A 22,112-nucleotide genomic window follows, 5' to 3' on the forward strand; every position below is an offset into this window, starting at 1 on the left:
GCAGGTACATTTACATTGCTGACCCATCAAAGTTCTTTAAAACAACTGGTTTGGTTTTGTTGGAGTGTACAACACCACATCATTTACCACACTCAGGGACCGATCCACCATCAAGATGTTCTGGATGCACACCCAGGGGCCCAGGATGGCAAAGGGCTTTTTCACTAATGCCAAATGGTTGATGAAGCAGCTGAGCAGAAATGATCAAGTGGGACCCCCAAAATTCTCCATGAAATTAATCAGTTCTGTGCAGCAAAAGCAAGAGTGGGAAACACCAGGCTGCCCCTAAACAACCAGGAGTCCTCATGCTGCATTGTTAAAAGTAGGATCAATCCCTGTTAAGAAGCTAAGGCACCTAATGGTCTGTGGGGGGTCTTAATCCGGGCTTTACGGCACATTTTGGTAGTTTATTCCACCTGTCTAGGTTGTCTGTGCGAAGAAAACGTTTTCCTTGAGATTTACTCTCAACAAGTTTCCAACTGTGTCCCCATGTCCTTGATGAACTCATTTTAAATAACAGTCTTGATCCACTGTACTAATTCCCTTCATAATTTTAAACACTTCAATCATGTCACCTCTTAATCTCCTTTTACATAAATAAAGAAGTTCACCCGCTTCAGTCTGTCCTCATAGCTCATCCTGGCACTTTTCAAAGCAGGCTCCATTCCTGGCACAATAATAGCCTCAAAAATGAAGGATTTTTTGGACACCAGCTGGGTTGCCCCCATTATTCATCACTAGACAAATTGGAATGAATGAAAAAAGGAAAGAAAAATGCGCAGTTTGCACCAATCCCCGATCTGGGGTTTCTCATGAACTAAAGTTTTAAATCAAAATGGTGCTCCATCTTGTGGTTTGCTCTGGCCTCTACTAGGACCTCTTTTTTTGGGACGTGCAGCTTTTATAGCAATCGGACCAGAAGGGGCAGGCTAGGTACCCTCTTCCCTCAACAGAGAAGACAAACTTAGTGCTAGTGCCTCTCTCATATCGGCGGGTTATTGCATAGCTTAACTAGGCCTGCGAAGGAGTCCTCTGATACACATGTGTGACACTGGACTCAATGGCAGTCCTTCTCGGGGGCTCCCCCTGACTCAGTATGCCAATTCCAGAGCTGCCAATCCACCTACCAGATGCATTTGAAACGTGGGCAGAAGCTGCAGCACTTGAACAAGCCCCAGGCAGAGCTGGGAAGAAGGTGCAAACTCCAGAGAGAGACAGTCACTGGGCTGGAATTTGATCCCCATCTACTAGAGGAATGACGCTACAGTGCTAAACACAATTTGTCAAAAAGAAACAAATATGAAGAGCACTGGAAATGATCTGCCAAGGTGTGTGTCACTGTTCACCAGTATGAGCTCAACATCACACAAAGGGATGCCATGCTTAATAGGCAAGAAAACCTTTAAAGGGAAGTAGATGTTTTGCATAAAAATGACTCACAGACAGCAGGAGGCCACGGCTATCACATTGTGGCCCCTGTTAGCCATGGACTACAACTCTCAGTGGTGTCCACTGCTGACCATCATAACAAGAACCAGAAGAGGAGGAGACTGAAGAGCCATTCATTTTTTGAAGAGTTTCCTTGATTAAAGCACCCAGAATAAAGAAAGCATTGCAATTGACAACTTCACGTTGAAATTATTTGGTTCCAAGAACGCTAGAGCACAGCAAGGTCAGGAAATGGATGGGTTTATCTGAGCAAGTGGTCATCCTAAGAAATAAAGTAGGCAGGCTAATGAAATCCAGTCATGCCAGGTTGACAGCAAAAAGTCCATGGGGTTAAGGCACAGATCTCTGCAGTAGAGCGAGTGATCATCAAGAAAGCAGATGAGATTGCTGCACACACTTCTCAGTTTTGGATTTAATATTTCTGTAAAGAGTGTAGTAAGGAAGGCATTGATACTTGGAAAAAAATGAAGAGGGAAAGACAAGACAAGATGGATGATTGTGATCATGGACTACACTGAAATACAATTAGGAGAAGGTCCTTAAGGGCTGAAAGGACTGGAATATCCAAATGGATTATAAAAAAGATGAATGCTAAAACTGGATCTGACCCTGCTGGACCTCATTGGCACTGGCGGAGAGGAGACGAGAGGGCTGCACTGGTGCTCCCCTTCACAGAAACATCAATTTCTGGTTTTCATCGCACCTCCCAAACACACCTAGGTCATGAGATGGCTTGGTGGGTCTGAGTGATGGACAAGCACCCCGTCGCCAGATGGCTCTTGCTTTTTGCCCGATGTGGTCAGCATAAGCTCAGTCTTTCCAAAATCCTGACAACAAAGGTGAAGATGGAAGAACTGAATCATGGTGGAGATGCAGGTGAAAGTTTCCAGACATTATATGCTTTGCAAGAACTTAATGTTTTATTTTTACATTATTAATTATAAAGTGTGATGAAGAAAGTCACACTACAAAGAGTTCAATACATAAAAGAATCAAGTTGAGTAAACAAAAAAAGAGATTCCGATGTCTACCATCTGTATTTCTTGGCCTAGTTTCATCCTCTCATATGCACCATTGTGTGGAGATTCGCTTCACTCTGTTTGTGATCTCAGAACAGGCCTGGCAGTCAGACTCACTACGCTTCACTATAGCCCTGGACGTGAGACCCCCACCATTGCTACTGTGGTCTTGACTCCAGCTGTCAACGTCAAAGGCCTCAGGAGCTCAGCCCTTCAGGAAATGAATAACCAATAAACAGTGTAAAATAAGAAGCAGAGACACAACAAAAAGGTTTGGGGTAGCCACCCTGTATACTTGAAAATCAGGATGAATTAAGGCAACAGTCTTTACAGACATGGGTCCAAAATAGAACTGAGTGGAAACATTTGAACATTGAGGCAGTTATATAGTTGGGAAGAGGAAGTGATGTCCTTGGAAGGCAAGTTGATGGGACCGGAAATGGAAGTGATGTTTCTAAGAGGTCGGATCTTCCGTAGGTCTGCGGACTAACAAAAGGAGAAAGATTTAGAGTACAGCGCCAACCCCTGGTCCAGCGGAGAAACACAATTATTTCAAGCCCTTAAACTGTCTCCCATACACACGTGTGTGACAACAGGAAATGACAAATAAATATGAGAGTTGGTATCCTGAATTCCAAACATTTACATTTTTGCCTTTGATTATGAAAGCCCTCAACTTATTTTAAGATTTTCATGGCTTATGAAGTGCAACTTTAAAATAAATCAGGCTAATAAAGAAACTGAAGGCTGGAGTTTATTGTGGTTACAGTAGATCGATGTGTTGAAATGATCCTCCACCCAATAACTTCTCGTTGTTCTGTTTGGATGTTGCCTGAATATTATCTGGAGTCCCAAGACATTTGTAGCAAACAAACACCTTGAGAGTTGCCTCCTCAATATGATTGGCCTTTGCCCAAGGAGGACATATGCGGTGTTGAGACCCACAGCCGAGGCATTAGATGAACACATCCAAAAAAAATTTGAAAAATGAATTTATTAAAAATTCAAATACATCCATAGGACCATTTAAAAAATTATACCAAAGCAAAATGGAGGCTTTCACTGTGCATAGATTACAGGGAGATTAATCAAATTAAAATTAAAAATCTCATTGGTGTTAAGTCAGGGATTGGATTCTTCTATATTTACTAAGTTAGATCTTCATAGTGTATGTAATTTAAAAATAATCATGAGGGTAATGAGTGGAAGACTGTTATCAAATAGATGACACCCCACCCTTTATTAATATGAGGTTATGACCATTGGATTAGTACATTCTCTACCAGTGTTCCCAAATTTTTAGATGACATCTCTTGTGATATTTTGTGAATTGATTTACTTATCTAAATGACATTGTTATGATCAAGAAGGCTGATGAAATGTCTGGTTATATAGCAGGACATGTGGAGAAAACATGAAGGGAAGTTATGGTCCAACTTTATAACGTGCTGCTGAGGCCTCGTCTGGAGTTCTGCAAACGGGTTTCTTTTCCAAGCTACAAAAAATAAGTAGAAGTGCTAGAAAAAGGAGGAGGACAGAGAGGTAGGAGGTATGAGGAAAGACAGCAAGTGTTGAATCTTCTCAGCTTAAGCAAACTGAGATTAAGTGGCGACATATTCTAAGTGTTTAAAATGATTAACAAAATTAAAGTAAAGTTGATCCAGGCTGTTACTTAAACATCAGTTCTTCAACAAGAACACGGGGACCACTGTTGCACCGTAGCGCGTTCCTCTAATCGCCTGACACACAGAAACACCATCTACCCTTCGTAAGAGATTCATTTTAACAGGTTCAGCCATCTTATATTACTAGCAGTGTGATTAGAACAATAGTACATCAGAATAATCCTGACGAGAACAGGCCATTCAGCCCAATAAAGCTTGCCGTAACATGTCACATGACTTCCTTGGCATAGCAACAGTACACAACACAGTCGTTGCTATGACACAAAACTCCCAAAATGGCAAAGAGTAAAAGCGATAAAAACAAAAGGGTGCTGAAAATGCGATAAAACTATATAACATTATCAATGTTTGAAAATCAGAAGTAAGAAAGGCAGTGAAATTAATTCAGAATAAGCTCAAACTTCTTAAAAACAAGATTAACAAACGTGTGAAGACTGCAGTTGTGAGTTGCGTTTGTTTTATGTGTTTGTTCGTCCCTCCTACCGAGTACAAGGCTGGCATCTCTAATTCGCTTACAGCTCTCAGCTCTCTGTGGCCGGAAGACACCTGGCGGCCATTTAAGACGCATGTTGTCACAGCCTTGGTGCTGTGGCATTAGCTCTTGCAACTGCGTTCTTCAGCTGCCTTTTGTTCTTTTATATTGTAAAGCTTGTAGTCTTAAACCAGGTAGGTTTTTTTATAATTTTTTAGGGTTTCAATTTTTGATTGGACTTTTGGTTTCATTTTGTTACATTAGTATCGATTTATCTTTTCGTTCTATTTATGTTTTTTCTTTGATTTGTATTTTTGTATTTTCTTTATTGAATTTTAATAAATTAAATGGAGTATAGTATGTGGACAAGGGTTTTGACCTCCCTGTTGGTGTTACATCATAGCAGTAAGCAGATATGCCTGATGTGTGCGGTCTGTGCACTTAATTCAGCATTAATGACTAAGCCAAGAATTCGGCGGTCTGAGTAAGAACACTCAAAAACCACAACACAACATACACCCGTGATTACACACAATGGGCAGAAGCAAACGACTACATCATGAAGCCTCAAGGCACCCCCCTCAGCATGTTCTCCACAAACATGTGACACACACCAAAAGAAGCTCACAAACCTGAGTGCAAGGTGCCAGCAGTGAAAGTTCTTGAGATCCATTTTCCTGGTGTATTATGGGTGCATGTATCCCATTGAAAGGTGAAGTGACTGCTGACCACTCCTTAATGATCATCGTCATTCCATATTACTGCCATGAGGAACACCTTTTGGTATGATATCCATCATTCTGAGAAAAAATGCAGCTAGCCACTTGTGTGACTAGTAATGAAATAAACAACAACAGTATTTATTTCTATAGCACATTTTCATACAAATGATGTAGCTCAAGGTGCTTTACAGGATGAAGAAAGAGAAAAATGATAAAATTAGGCAATTTTAATATAACATATGTAATAATGAGTCCACACACACATAAAGGTTTGGGGTTTTCCGGCCCCATATACTGTAACACGATGAGTCAAAGTACTGTATATGTTTGTATATAAATAACTCATGAAAGAATAAAGTTACGATAAAACCAAGCACACCATTGTTTTTCTTGTGAAATTCCCAATAAGTTTGATGTGTCACATGACCCTCTTCCTATTGAAAAAACAAAAGTTGGATCCAAAATGGCTGACTTCAAAATGGCCACCATGGTCACCACCCATCTTGAAAAGTTTCCCCCCTCACATATACTAATGTGCCACAAACAGGAAGTTAATATCACCAACCATTCCCATTTTATTAAGGTGTATCCATATAAATGGCCCACCCTGTAGATTGGTACAACAATTGTACTTTCTAACAGAGATTGCCCAAATGGCGGAATGGGGGAAGATTTGATGAGGGACCGGAAATGAAGAGTGATGCATGCTGGGAAGGAACCAAGATGAATTCTGGGATTGATGACGTCATCAGGACTCGACAGAGAGAGGGCGGAAGTGGTGATGCGGAATCAGGAAATGGTAGCAGGATCATGGCAGTGGTGCGTCTTTCTTTCTGTAGGATAAAAGAGAGAGAGGTTAGTAGACCGTCAATCTCCTCTGGCATGTGCTTTTACGCTCCCGTTTACGTGCGTGGTACATTGAATAAAGTAAGGTCCAATGGCCAGGGAGGATAGAAAAAAAAAAAACTACAGACAGCTGGAGAAAAAAAAATAAAATCTGCAGGGGTTCTGAGGCCATGAGACCACCCAGCCCCCTCTAGGCATGACCTCAATCAGTCCTCAATGTATTCAGGGTTCACATGGAAGAACCTGATGACAATGGTCATGTGGACCTCTGGCCTTCAATCCATCCATGTAGGGACAGCACGGTGCTTTGAGTGGGTGGTGGTGGCACAGGTCGCCACCTCAGAAAACTGGAAAAAGAACAGAAGATCACAGGTGTTAGTATGGATTTCGGAGCCACCATGAATGATGGTGATAATTAAATGCAAATACAAAAAAAACCTTCTTATGTGTTGGCCTCCTTATTCACCTGACCACATCCTACCAAAACACCTGGAACGACACCCAAGATGGCATTTTACACTTTCCAAACCAAAGTCTGAAGATTATGGATGGGTGACTGGTGTCCTTTGTTGCATAAATGATGCCATGGTGGATGGCAGCACACAGTAACACAAACCCTACTAAACTACTTTATGTTGTGAATAACACCCAGCTTTGGTGGATTCAGATGCTTCCATTAGGCCTGTCTGGATGCTACCCAGTAGACATCACATATGTTCAATTTAATGTACTGTTATAGTAAACTCTTTACTGAAGACAGGCTCATATATTAAATTATTTACAAACACAAAACAGTAAACACCATAACAGCACATAGTATGAAAAGACCATTATTGTCATGATTTTGTGGCCCACAACCATAAAAAAGCTACAATACTTCAAAAAGTCTCATAAAGTTCTAGAAAAAAAATCACTTAAGGAAAAGGGGAACTGCCAACTCCCTGGCCCAAAATAACTAAGTCTTAAATGATTCATTTAACAAAAGCTATTCAAATATCAAAAGAATCTCAAAATTCAAAAATATATCTAAAGAATGCAAAAAGAACTTACCATTTTTACTCGTGTACGGCACGCACCCTAATTTTTACAAAGAAAATTGCGAAAATCATTTTGCCCCGTGTACTATGCGCATTGTGATTGTATAGGAAGCATTAAGGGCACATTTTCTGCGAAATGCTCTTCTGTTTTTGTTGCCAATCTTGAACACATGACTCTGGAACACCGTACTTGCGACCTGCTGCCCGATTTCCTATCTTCTCTGCTTCCAAAATCACTTTTAGTTTCTCTCCCGCCGTGAAGGAGCATAAACGCTTGCTACGATCCATGTTGAATGACGACGGCAAACTGATTCAAAAACAAGAGCGAGAGAGAGAGAGCGTGAGCGAGCAAGAGGGAGAGAGAGCGTGAGCGAGCAAGAGGGAGAGAGAGCGTGAGCGAGCAAGAGAGAGAGAGAAAGAGAGAGCACGAGCGAGCGAGCCCAAGCAGAAGAAGTAAACATTACAGAATTACATTTCCTCGTGTATGACGCGCACCTGGTTTTCTAATGCTAATTTTTGGGAAAAAATGTGCGCGTGGTACATGCGTAAATATGGTAATACAAACAATAAAATCAAATGTAATAAATCTTCAAAATTCAAAACCCTTCATACAAAACCCAAAACATCCTAATAAAACAAGAACATAAACCTGAAAAGGGGGAAGCAAACAACACAGCAGAGTTAGCTGATGGCTCGGCGCTGGCCTGAGGCCAATGGTTCATCTTATCATCCTTAAATTACACTTGAATGCCTGTTACCATTCATAGCAGAATAATGCGCTAGGATAGAATTACAAAAAATGCACCAAAGAAAAAGAGGGAACAAAGAAGAGGGAGGGGAAAAATGACATAATTGACAAAAAATGAAACGTGAGATAAAACAAGAGCACAATTATAATAATTTTAAAAATGTTTCAAACAGTTACACGCAACAAATTACACAGCACGTAGCCCTGGTGACCCTTTGTCGCTCAGATGGAAAGCCAGGCAGCCACTCGTAGTGCTCTGCTCCCTTGTGTGCCATAGGGTTTAATTGTGGAGGGGACTCCAACTTTGTATTCTAGGTGTGCTCCTGTAATTTGATTACAAATATGGCAGGCGAGGAATTGGAAAGCAGTGCGTGAGCCACTCGTTTCTAATTGTGCTGTGATCTCCAGCCATATGGTGCTGCCTTTATTATCACGGTACCTGAAGTAAGGAGAATCACAATTGCCTGGAGAAATAAAAGAGGAATGAAGTCTGCACTTAAGGCAAAATAAAATCAACTGTGGATCATCGAGAGGCAGAGAAAATGCAGCAAGGAAAGCGGCTGGGACAGGAAATGCAGGATGTTTGCCATTATGTGAGAAATCAAAACGCAGGAATGCTGCAAGAAGCCAACACATTTTTATTATAATGCTAACAGTAAAGGGAATAGGAAAAAAAACATGAGGTCGGAAGACTATAACAGACAGAATAATGTCTGCAGTCTCTCCGGGCCGTTCTTTTGAAAGGCTGCTTATTTGTGATGCTGCGTTTCAGCCAGCAGATCTGAACTACATCTCATTCAAAGGACAGAGGCGACTGACAAATCACTGGCACCCAAAATCAATAGCCCTGTGCGTGAAGCGATGGCACTGGAGACTCCCCAGTGCATGCTAAACATTTCATCGGCTCGCTTTGATCCTGAGGAGTGTTAAGTGTGGGCTGACGGTGCAAGCCATCTTCATGGTGACTGCTTAATGGGCACATCAGCAGTTTCAGTCACAGGGGCTGTAAAAGTTATTCATTTACAAGAAATGCTTTGTGAGGAGCTAGTGGAACTAAGACAACGTGGAATTGGGCCTTCCTATTATAAAGTACAATGGTAGTACTGTGAAGAGGGGGGCAGCATGGCTTAGCAACAGAGTGCCTGCTGCTGTGGTATATGACAATCTCTGAGCTGCAGATTTCACAAGACCACCTGGGGGACCTGGATGGGCTGCTGGGAGACCCTGAGTTCATGACCAGCCTGTCTTTGTGAAATGGAGAGTTGCAGGACCCCAAGTGATTACTCTTTGGCTGTTAGTAAACCTTGCCACACTCCTGTTTTCATTTCACCCTCCAGTGTTTGTTCCTCTCCTCTCTTTGTCTCTGATCTGCCCACTCCAGGTTCCTCATTCTTCTACCTCATCGTTCTGTGTCACCTGCTCCATTCTGCTGTCCCATTTGTTACAATGTGTGGGTCACCTGTGCTAACATCACAGGCCATAGTTTGGGGAGGTCACTTTATTTTATGTTTAACTAGCAGGAGTACCCGGCGTTGCCCAGGAATCTATAACCAGTGAATTTCCCAAATGAAAGAAACAGAACACAGAAATAGAACAGTTTTCTAATTGACATTTTATTGTAAGTTCCTCCACTCTGGATTCTGTCTGCTGTCGCCCTTGAAATAGATTTTCTTGTGGCATCTGAAGTGGACCTTCCAATTCTACGTCTTTTTTTTTTGGTGGACTGGGTATATTAGCGAAAAGCAGGACAATTATAATGTGTTACATGGTATTACGTACAGAATAAGCACCACAGTGAGATGAATTTACGTTATTTACAATATGTCGGAAAGCGAACAAATAGAACCAGTCAGTGAGAAAGAGCAACACTGAAATCGTACTGTGAGTCAGAAAGCGAGCAAATAGCACCACAAATACGGAAAGCCAGTGACAAACAGTAGCACTGAAACCATATTGGGGAGGGGTGCTGTGTTTGTAAGGAGCGTCTGTGTTGAACCGTGATGCTATCTAACGGATGCTGGCGATGGTAACTACAGAGAGAAGTTATATACAACCACTGCTGCATGTGGGGAAAAAAGGTGGGGGAAGGATGATGTCTTTTTAAGGCGAGTCTCTGTTCAAATGTGCTGCCATATAATGGACGTTGGTGAAAGAAATACAACACTATCAGTGCGTGTAGGAGTGTGACATACAGAAACGCAGGTGTGTCAGCTGGTCACGTTCACTGGGTCGTTCATGTTTTATGGGTAAAGAGCAACGCACAGGGACAGAAGGTGCCGCTAGATGGCATCGCCGTGAACATCTGTTGCAACATGCGGCCATCTTGTCGATGATAAGTATGGGGACGTGTGCCGAACGTTGTGTCGGTGAAAAGGTGCCCTGTACTTCACCATGAACATTTTTCCCAACCAAACATACCCCTTGACCTCCGCCTGATCACAAAGGAGCACCATCCCCAGTTTGGTGGCGATCGGACGCCCGGTGCAGATTTGTATGGCGGACATTAGATCCAGCAGACCCCCGTGACCCTGTGTTAGGATATAGCGGGTTGGATAATGGATGGGTGGATGGACAAACAAACATACATACATACACACATACATACATCGACTCTGCTTTATATATTAGATATATATATAAATGATTTAGATAGGAATAAAATTAACAAGCTGGTTAAGTTAGCAGATGATACCAAACTAGGTGGATTGGCAGATAATCTCAAATCTGTTGAATCATTACAGAGAGATTTGGACAGCATACAGACTTGGGCAGATGTAATTTAATGTCAGTAACTGTAAAGTATTACACATAGGAAGTAAAAATGTTAGGTTTGAATACACAATGGGCGGTCAGAAAATCGAGAGTACACCTTATGAGAAGGATTTAGGAGTCATAGTGGACTCCAAGCTATCAACTTCCAAACAGTGTTCAGAAGCCATTAAGAAGGCTAACAGAATGTTAGGTTATATAGCACGATCTGTGGAGTACAAGTCCAAGGAGGTTATGCTCAACCTTTATAATGCACTGGTGAGGCCTCATCTTGAGTACTGTGTGCAGTTTTGGTCTCCAGGCTACAAAAAGGACATAGCAGCACTAGAAAAGGTCCAGAGAAGAGCGACTAGGCTGATTCCAGGTCTACAGGGGTTGAATTATGAGTTAAGATTAGAAGAGCTGCGCCTTTACAGTTTAAGCAAAAGAAGATTAAGAGGTGACATGATTGAAGTGTTTAAAATTAAGAAGGGAATTAGTACAGTGGATCGAGACTTGTATTTTAAAATGAGTTCATCAAGAACACGGGGACACAGTTGGAAACTTACTAAGGGAAATTTCTTTACACAGAGAACCACAGACACATGAAATAAGCTACCAAGTAGTGTGGTAGAGAGTAGGATTTCAGGAACTTTCAAAACTCAGTCTGAGGTTATTTTGGACAATCTCTGTGAATAGAATGGACAAGCTTGTTGGGCCGAATGTCCATGTCACAGTTGTTCCAGTTGACCAGATATCTTCAATTTATGAAGACCACTCCAATTTCCAGTGTTTTATTTGCTAATTGCTTGGTGGAGAACATAAATGTATGAACTAAAACAGATTATTTATGTGTAGATGCACCAAGAAACCCTCAAATAAAAATCTCAAGTGAAGAAACATTAAAAAACAAAAATTCCATAACTGTGCAAATCCTCGACAAGGGCGAAGGCATTTATTAGGTAACAGCTGTGGTTGGGCAGCCGTGTGCAGAGAAAACACAGTAATGTACAAGATGGTGTGTCTTAGTGGGTCTTCAAGTGGAAAATATGCAGCGTGTCGCATTTCTAAAAATCACAATGCAGTGATGGGAACAGAATTGACTTTGCCGGCATGTTTCAGATATACTGCTTTACAAAGCTGCAATAAAGAAGACTGGTAAACATGGGAGTGTGAGCAGGGCTTTAGGGAGTAGTATTGCTTGTTTTCTACTTAAAAAAAAGAAAACCTAAACCTCAAAATATTCCTCAGTTTTGTGTTTTGCAATTGTAAACTCACTTGCGAAATTAATTTTAGTGTTAGTGTCAGAAAATGGTATGTCTGTCCACTACTTAATATGAAAAGTACAATTCTGATCACAGACACAGCCCACTGAGGTGGTACATTTCACCCATTCTCTTTATGGCACCTAAGAAGGACTGCTGCCAGTGTGACTATCCTGCCATATGCACAATAAAAGCACAATCTGACCGGATATGGGGACAGATTAGTGTGTCATGTTCTATCCATCCACCTACTTTGTGATACCCACATTCAGGGTGGACGGGCAGCATATCGGAGGACCACTCACACAGCCACACTCTTGTCATATTTGGAGTCACACACCTTCAGGTGTGGGCTGAAAGTTACTCCATGAGCAAGATGAAGATGTTTATTGTTACATAAAAGCCGGACAAATGATCATATTACATTTTCATTTTGTAAATAACCTCTATCTAATTACCACGGCATCCATGAAGAGTGTGGTAGAAACGAAGTCTAAGAGCAAGTCTGTAGTATTGAAGATTGAGGTCCAAAGGAACTTACCGTGAAGCATGAAAGCGGTGCACTTGTGGAGGATCTGGCGGCCCTCAACCAGTAGAGGCAGAAGGACGAGAGGACACCAGAAGTACAGATATTTGGTGTGCTGATGGAAGGTGACTCCCCTTCCAAACAGTAGCCTTTCTCTTCCTCTCCACCAGCCACACAGGACATCACCGCTCTTCACTAAGGTACAGCACATGCAATTTTCATTATATTATACAGTATTTAGGTTTTTTATTTATTGTTTTTATATTTGAATCTATTATTTAGGGCATTTAGTTGTGTTATTTTTACCTTAAGTTTATTGAATTGGGTATTGTTTTGGGTCTGGGAATGGCTTAATTCACTTTTCATTATTTGTAATGGGTAAAATCGAGTTCAGACAGCCTCCTGAAACGAACTAAATTCAAAGAACGAGGCACCACTGTAAATCGTCATATGCATACTGCTCAAGACCTTATGTGATTGTAATTCTCCTCCATGACATGAGGTGGCGCTATACAATAATGTCCTCTCACCTCTGCAGAAAGGAAGATTGACACAATTCCACCTAAGATGCCACCTGGACTCACCTCTTCCTCCCAGAATGCCTCAAAACTGGCAACGATGCCATCTTGGACAGTCCAATTACAAGTCTAAGAAAGACTCAATCTTTTTGTGCTTAACAGTTGTTTTTTTTTTTTACATCTTTTGCATCTGACAATTATACAGAGTTGACCTTAAAGGTGCCCCAAAACACTTTCTTTGTGCTTTGTCTCATTACATGTGGTGTAGTCAGCAGGATTCTTGTAGGATTCTCAATATGACAGAGCAGCAAGATGTCAGAGCCATCATCCAGGCAATGCCAGTGGAGATCTAGACTTTAAAATTCCTGGTGGGACAACAGAAGACCCAGCTCATTGAGGCAGAGCTATGTGGACAAGCCCATATCACTCTCAAGAGGAAACTCCAAATGTGACTGTCCCAAGTATTGTTACCCCTCCATCCAGATGACAATATAGAAACATGTCTTTTGATATAAAGAACAGCAACTCATCATCACTGGGATCACACAGAGTGGGTGCACATCCTGGCACCGTTCTTTTGGGGACCAGCTCAGTGTTTCTATTGTGACCTCGATGTGCAGGTAGCAAGTGATTATGACAAACTCAAAGCCGAGGTGCTGCTGAGATACAGGATTGCTTTGGACTAACAGGCCAGGGCTTGACATGAGTGGGCATTCAACCCAGAGCAGCTGTAACACTTATATTTTGCCCGCTTTTGCAACAGTGGAAGTCCAGGACGACAAGTGTAAACCGTAGTCAATGGGTATGCCTGGATGGTATAGATCAGCCTGATGTATTTTATGTACAAGTCTCTCACTCAAAAGATATGGGAGGCTATCATGCACAGCACTCCCTATATAGGTGATACTAGGATGGGACTTGTCAGAAGGTAGGAGCAAAAGTACAAAATCCACCTCTCATAAACCACCAGGCCTAGTTATTGATGGGGAAACTCACTCACAAGCTGTTCCCACAGCATGTATACTCCCGGCAATCAAACAGGATCACATGGCTACCCAGTGGGATGAGAATGACGTCACACCGGCACAGTCAGGAGGCCAATGACTTGATGATACAGGACGTAGCTTCGCCTCATGAGGTCCTTGCTGATCCAGGTTTTAATTTAAATTTTCAGTTTAGGCAAATGCCAGCCTCCTTTAAACAATAGCAATGGAACATTAATTCCTTTAAATCTGCTTTAAATGGGATTGTTTTGATTATCAACCAACGCACAAATTATCCTATGCCACAGGGACTCAAAACTGTCTATTATACAGGGTAGTGGAGCATGCGGATGAGGTAAGCTTCAATGATTTTCCGGTGATAAGTCTGCGAGTGAGCATATACCCACCTCCTAGGTGTCCACTTAGGTACCAAGAAAACCTTAGAGAGGACTAAGCTCTGATTCTATTAGCCAGGAACCAATGAGGAGATCCATTGCTTTTGTGTTTCATGTCCGGATTGTCAGTTGCGACAGCTTCCTCAGAATGACCGTGCTCCTCAAGTTCCTGTCCCGCTCATTGATATGCCTTTTGAGGGACTCGGGGTGAATATTGTTGGGCCCTTTGAATCCTAAACTAGAGGTCATAAATATATATTGGTCATCATTGATTATGCTACCCTGAATGCGGAAGTCATCTCACAGAGAGAGTTGAACTCTAAAAACATTGCACGGGAAATTGTTAGGATCTTCACGCGAGTCAGCATCCCCAGAGAAGTCCTAAGAGAACAAAAGACACTATTTCTCTTGAAAACGTTCAAGGAAGTGTCCAAATTACTTCATATTAAGCATTGATGGTTTAGTGGAGCAGTTAAATCAGATGCGTAAGCAGATGCTTCACAAGGTGGTCAGAAAGGATGGAAGAAACTATGATCAGTTAATTTCACTCATACTATTTGCCTACCGAGAGGTTCCTCAAGCCTCCACTGGCTCTTCCCTTTTGAATTATTATATGGGCAATAACTCATATTCTGGATATCATAAAGAGGGATGGGAAGAGGAGGCCAACCCAGCTACAAATATTCTTGAATATATTGTGCAGATTTGACCTATCATAAAAGAAAACACTGAATGTGCCCAATCAGCTCAGGCTCAATATAAAGAGAACCAGGGCTCAACTCTCAGAGAGTTCCGCCCCAAGGAACTGCATGATGGTACTCATACCCACTTCCCACCCTAAATTATTGGCACATTGGCAGGACCCGTACAAAATAAAGGAGGAAGGGCTCGGTCGACTATTGGGTTAAACAACCAAATAGATGACCTGCCGAGCAAGTATTTCATATAAACTTGTTGAAGCCGTGGAAGGAAAGGCAGCCTGATCCCCACTGCACTCAACCACGCTCCTTCTTCACATTCACCACCCTTAATTTTGGCTCAGATCTGATCCCCCAACAACGATTAGAGCACATCCATCCCAGGAGTGGAAAATGAGAGACCCAGAAGAACCTCTCTGATTGAGCATAACATTGTTATAGTTAATCAGAGAACGCCCATATCGTCTCCCGGAAGCCAAATGACAGAAGTTGAAATTGAGATCAGATATCATTGTCATCTATTCCAGAGCATGGCAGGATCATACACAGCAGGTACATGCAGTGCTCCTGACACTAAGAAAGGCCGGGCTAAGAATAAATTTAAAAAAATATTACTTTGAATTAACAGAGGCAAAATATTTGAGCTACTTGGTGGGCACAAACACAATGTTCCAAAGTTGAAGCCATAACAAACTGGTCCCATCTGAAGAATAAGAGGCAGGTCCAAGGTTCTTAGGAATAGCAGGTTACTATTGCCAGTTTGTACTCTGTTTCTCCAAGAGGGCTGCCCATCTAACAGACTTGACAAAGTAACAAGCTCTTAGTTTACTGGCATAGGATGAAAAAACAGAAGCCGCATTTAGTGACTTAAAAATGGACCCTGTTTCTGCACCAATATTAATAACTCCTGACTTTTCTCTCCTTTTTTTTTGCAGACTGATGCTTCAGACACAGGTTTGGGTGCTTTGTTGAGCCAAAGCACCAATGGTGTTGAACAGCCCATTATGTATCTGAGTCAGAAATTACTGGGTCATCCTGGTGATTACAAGGGCTAGTAACCAGCTCAGGCATTACCTTTTCAGACACAAATTCATGCTGGTGACGGATGAACCATGCCACCTGAGGCCACAGGTCCGCCATGCCCTCGACCCTCTGCAGTTCGCATACCAGGAGAAGGTGGGAGCGGAGGATGCCATCATCTATATGCTTCACCGATCCCTCTCCCACCTGGACAGAGGCAGTGGTGCTGTAAGAATTATGTTTTTGGACTTCTCTAGTGCCTTCAACACCATCCAACCTCTGCTCCTTAGAGATAAGCTGACTGAGATGGGAGTAGACTCACACCTGGTGGCATGGATTGTGGACTATCTTACAGACAGACCTCAATATGTGCGTCTTGGGAACTGCAGGTCTGACATTGTGTGCAGCAATACAGGGGCGCTGCAAGGGACTGTACTTTCTCCGGTCCTGTTCAATCTATATACATCAGACTTCCAATATGACTCGGAGTCCTGCCACATACAAAAGTTCGCTGATGACACTGCTATTGTGGGCTGCATCAGGAGTGGGCAGGAGGAGGAGTACAGAAAGTTAATCAAAGACTTTGTTAAATGGTGCGACTCAAACCACTTACACCTTAACACCAGCAAGACAAAGGAGCTGGTGGTGGATTTTAGGAGGCCCAGGCCCCTCATGGACCCTGTGATGAATACTGATGCTCTATGTAAGAAAGGTCAAAGCAGACTATACTTTCTGAGAAGGTTGTCGTCCTTCAACATCTGAAATAAGATGCTGCAGATGTTCTACCAGACGGTTGTGGCGAGTGCCCTCTTCTACGCAGTGGTGTGCTGGGGTGGCAGCATAAAGATGAAAGACGCCTCACTCCTGGACAAACTTGTTAAGAAGGCAGGCTCTATTGTAAGAGTAAAGTTGGACAGTTTAACATCTGTGGCAGAGAGACAGGCACTAAGCAAACTCCTGTCAATCATGAATAATCCACTGCATCCACTTAACAGTGTCATCTCCAGACAGAGGAGTAGCTTCAGTGACAGACTTTTGTCACTGTCCTGCTCCACTGACAGACTGAGGTGATCGTTCCTCCCCCACACTATGCGACTCTTCAATTCCACCCGGGGGAGTAAATGCGAACATTAATTTTATTTTAATTCTTTTCATTTTTATTACTATTTAATTTAATATTGTTTCTTTGTATCAGTATACTGCTGCTGGATTATGTGAATTTCCCCTTGGGATTAATAAAGTATCTATCTATCTATCTATCTATCTTTATAGCGAATGGTCTTGCACAAGGACTCGAATCCCCATGTGACCAGATGGTTTCTGGACCTGCAGCCTTTCCAGTTCAATGTCCTACATTGTCTGGGTACTCTCTGTGCCAACGCCGATGCATTGTCTCATGTCCATGACCTCATGGCTCTGGTTGTCTGATCAGGCGGGTCAGGGCTTAGGTCGGGGTACTGTCATGTGTGCTTTGGGAACAGCTTATGTGAATGTAATTCTCCTCTGAGACATGAGGTGGCTCTATCCAATAACATTCTGTCTTCTCATCTCCACTTTGCAGAAAGGAAGATTCACACAATTCCACCTATGACGGCCAGCCCAACTCCCAGAATGCTTTAAAACATGACTCATACCTGCAAAGGTGCCATCTTGGACAGTTCGATTAGAAATCTAAAAAAACACTTAACAAAAATGCATGTCTTTTGTGTTTTACAATATATAGGGTTGGCCTTCAAGGTTCCTCAAAACACTTTCTTTGTGCCTTCTCTCCTTACAATGTGTATACTGTATATTGTTACACACATGTGCTTGGGAGACATCTTGAAGGCTTATTTAATGGTAATTCCACCCCAAGTCAAGGACTGGCGCTATTGCCTAATGCTTCTCCTCATTTCTCTCTTATAGATCAGATGACTGGCCATCCCAATGATGTCACTTCTGGGTCATGGTTTCCTGGACCCTCCCAGTCCTTTCTAACTTCTTTTTAAGGGACTCCATTTTGATTTTTGACTCCAGTCTGAAAAGACCTTATCAATATTTGTTATTTTTTTTTCCTATCAATAATATGGGGTTTGCCTTCGAGGTGCCCCAACATATTATCTTGTTTTGTCTTCTATTTTACAATATGTACAATATATACAATCTCATTGAGCTCACAGTGTTCCAGTCTTGGACATATGAAGAAGTGGTACCTTACGACAGCTCATTCAATTGTTTGATGTCACGGCTCTGGGCACGGGGTAGGCGTCTTTCTGTTTTCTTTCATGAAGAAGATTGAAACCGTAATCAATCTTTATTTTAAGTATTATTTCACAAGGCCGCACATATTTTCTTTCATAGAAGAGGGTTCCTATAAGGCTTGTTTTGGATGGTAACTTCAGCATGTTACTGATTATGACTGCAAATTAGCCATGCGGCACTGCACTACCAGCGCACAGGGACCAGTATTAAATATCTGGGGGCAGTATTCATATTCTTAATGTGGTCAGCTAATATACCATTCAAATGAAGAAAATCTGTGCCTTTTGAAACACATGAAAGGTGGAAGGCCGGAGTACTGATTACATCCTTACATCACACATGCCTGAAGCAGCTCACCAAATACCACACAGGCTCCTGATTAGATCATCAAATAGATTTCACATCACACCCATCCTGATTTGTTTTACACTGGTTTCCCATGAAGTTCAGAGTTCATTTGAAAATTGTGGTTCTCACTTTCAGAGCCCTACATGGTCAAACTCGTACCCAATTTACTGAGCTACTGCAGCCTTATATCACCTCCAGGTCTTTGACGTCTTCTGATCAGGGTGTGTTAGCTGTCCCTGTGACAATGCAGGTTCTACTCACTGCTCCCACTTCCTTTTTGGGAGCCTCTTAAACCCGACACCATCAGTAATGTAACTGGATGAGCTGGACAATGAGGACACCACAATGAAGCAAGGGGAAAGGAGCAAATGTGCAGAAGTGCCTTTATTACAAAAACGAACAAAACTGTCCAAATAAAAGTACAGTGCATCAAAATGTCAATAAATAATCCAAACAAAAAAAGGTAAAATCCAGATGTTTAAAACAAGGCTAAAACAAGATTGAAATGCTGTAGCAGACACTGGGGTCACACCAGCCAAGCTCAGCTCCTTCCCAGTCTCTCCAGCTCACCACAGGCATGCTCAATTGGAGAGACTTCAGCCGCCACAGTCCTCACACTACTGACCCCTGAACCTGTCTTGGCTGCCTCCATTGGCGCCTGTCAGACCACTTGGGGTTGGCTGTCCTCCCGTCTTCTTTCTCACACTCATAGTTGTCCCACAGATCCCTACAGTGGACTCCTCCACAATCAAACCCACTCTTCCATTCAGTGGGCACAATCTGTCACTTGAGTGCCGATCCTTCGCTCTATTCGGGACCCCGAACCGCGCTGACCTCCCTCATTCATGCTGGCTGGCTGGCTCATCCTCTTCCTTTTCCCCCCAATGCTACTCTCGCTCTCCAAGCCTCTTTCCTTTCAGTTACTTTCCTTGCTGTTCCCCTCCTCTTTATGCCTGCCTGTCCATATACAGCTCCGTTGGTGCAGTGCCTCAATCGCACACCGCAGGAAGCCGATTAAGCAATTGCGAACGATCGCACCCTCACATGCAGGTGTGACTCGCCCCAATTACTCCATCAACTCCCCACGGCTGCATGATTGCGCCCATGGAGACTGACATGATGAATGGATTGTTTAAAAAGCCACCAATCTTTCATAGCCGTGGACCCGCTACACCACAGTGCCGCACACAGGATCGAAGACTAAAGAAGACTGTGCCTTTGAGGCTGTGGCCCCTAAATTGTGGAACTCTCACCCAGTAGATGTGAGAACAGTGGACATGGTGGACATTTTTAAAAATCTGAAAATTCAAGCTCACCTTTGTATAATTTTATTGTGTTTTCTTATGCAGGTCTCTGAATTTTTTCCCTGGTTTTAATCTGTTCAAATTCGGTTTTGTGACAGCATTATGTTTATGCTTTTTTTCCTGGTCTTAATTTGATCAAGCTCGTTTTTTTGTGTTATTAAGTTTTATTGGGTGTTTCTATTTTTTAAGCTCACTTTTGTGTATGTCTATTGTCACGCATGCCTGTCTGGGACTCATCTTACAGACTCTGTCGAAGTAAGCAATACCAGCCCAGATCAAGATGTGGCACTGACGCTAACCTTATCTTCTCCTTCCTCCTCCACAGCCAAAAAAAAGCACCCAAGAGGGACGACTGACCCATTCCACTGCCCGAGAAACCCTGTCCCTCCCATTTCCCAGAATATAAAGCCAACTCATTCCTGGAAGGTGTCATCAGATGCCAAATTAACTATTCCAGAGGACAGAACTCCTACTACTAACCACTACCAGAAAGATCAGGCAGTTAATGCTTTTTTTGTTTGTGGCTGTCTTTTCAGTTGTTATGAAATGGGTCTACTATGGTGTCAGCCCAACTTCTCTTGGCTTCTCAGAGTTGTCTACCTGCATGGTCAATACTTACACTATGCATTTTATTCCTAGTTTGAATATATTAACTCGATTTTTGTGTTAGTGTCTGAAACGACTGTTTGTAAAACACTTTGTGACATTTGTTCTTGAAGAGTACTATATTACTGCGGTGGGCTAGTGCCCCGCCCGGAGTTTGTTCCTGCTTTGCGCCCTATGTTGGCTGGGATTGGCTCGAGCAGAGTCCCGTAACCCTATAGTTAGGATATAGCGGGTTCGATAATGGATGGAGTACTATATTAACGACAATAATTTTCCTTATATACTCACTTTCAGTATGCATGCAATGTCCTGCGTATGACTATTATAGTTCTGTGATTTCACACTGTCCTCACAAAGCATCATGGGGCCCTGGGAAAAAATAAGTTGGCCACATGGTGGATTTCCTGGAAAATATTCTGTGAATAAGTTCACTAGTGAGTACAGCATATTTGCTGCCAAAAACGCTTTGCTCAACAAAACAAACATTCTTGAGTTATTATGCCTGCATTTATTTTTTACTTTATTTTGTGATGTTATTTGCATTTAACAGTATATTCAATGTTGTGTGTTGGGTTTTCTGCATGTGTGAGCCCAAGTGTGTACACCTGCCATCTTATGCATATGGTTGTTTCTTACTAGTCTCAGTGCACACGTATAATATATACACCTGGAGACAACCGTGACTGAATTTTGCTTAAAACTGGGTGGGAACAATTAGATGGCTCACTGGGTGTCGTATTTCTAAACCAATACAACGCCTAACAAGGCAACGTTCAAAGTAGGGCTGGTGGTTTTGAACTGTAATGATCAGAGGTGCTGTCATTAACCTGGTCTGACAGACAGCAAGCTTCTGTTTACGATGAACTGTCTGCAGTCAAGGAGTTTCCTCAGAAAACACTATTAGACATATGAATATGTGTCAAGTGCAGAGAGCACATTGCATAGTTTAAAAAATAAAAATAGCCATAACCTAATGCAAGGGGAAAAACCTTTCTGTAGCATCAGATTATACATTTTGACTGCATCAAAGGACAAATGGTAAACTTGAAAGACATGTTGTCACAGGTGCTTTGTGTATTCTCTGTTGTTTACTATTACAACGATAGTGTAGGAGTCAGAGTAAGCTTGAAAGAATTGGCAGTGTGAAGGACAGCCGGGTCCCATGCCCAGCAGGGATGCCTCTGCTGCTTATGTTCCGGGGGAGCTGCCATGGGCAGTCCAGTATCTCCCCCGGGACGCTTGGTGGCAGCCTCCCTGGCCGACGGTGATTCCCCAACCACCCACAGGGCTCCATGGGAGATGGAGTCCTCCACAGCTTGGTTGGGGCCCGGGGTGGCCGCTAGGGGGGGGCTGTCTGCTTCCCACAGCCCGACTGGACGAGTCTTCAGCCCCACCCAGAAGTGCAATTAGGACCAGGTGGTTAATCACCTGGAACGCTTCCAGGTGGGCTATAAAAGGGCCCAGCCACCACCACTTGGGGAG

At 42.6% G+C, this 22,112-nt stretch overlaps 1 protein-coding gene across 1 annotated transcript in view; it reads left to right on the plus strand.

The window, feature by feature from the left end:
* The window catches only part of LOC120527669 (putative methyltransferase NSUN7), a 252,158-nt gene extending 230,369 nt beyond the window's left edge, over positions 1–21,789 (plus strand). The window contains exon 12 of the mRNA XM_039751333.1: positions 20,350–21,789. Coding sequence (XP_039607267.1) covers positions 20,350–20,430 — 81 coding nt within the window. The 3' untranslated portion in view covers positions 20,431–21,789. The remainder of the gene's footprint in view (positions 1–20,349) is intronic.
* The last annotated feature ends 323 nt before the right edge of the window (positions 21,790–22,112 follow it).

The sequence above is a fragment of the Polypterus senegalus genome, chromosome 4 (assembly GCF_016835505.1).
Source record: "Polypterus senegalus isolate Bchr_013 chromosome 4, ASM1683550v1, whole genome shotgun sequence".
In the NCBI taxonomy this organism is placed as follows: Eukaryota; Metazoa; Chordata; class Cladistia; order Polypteriformes; family Polypteridae; genus Polypterus; species Polypterus senegalus.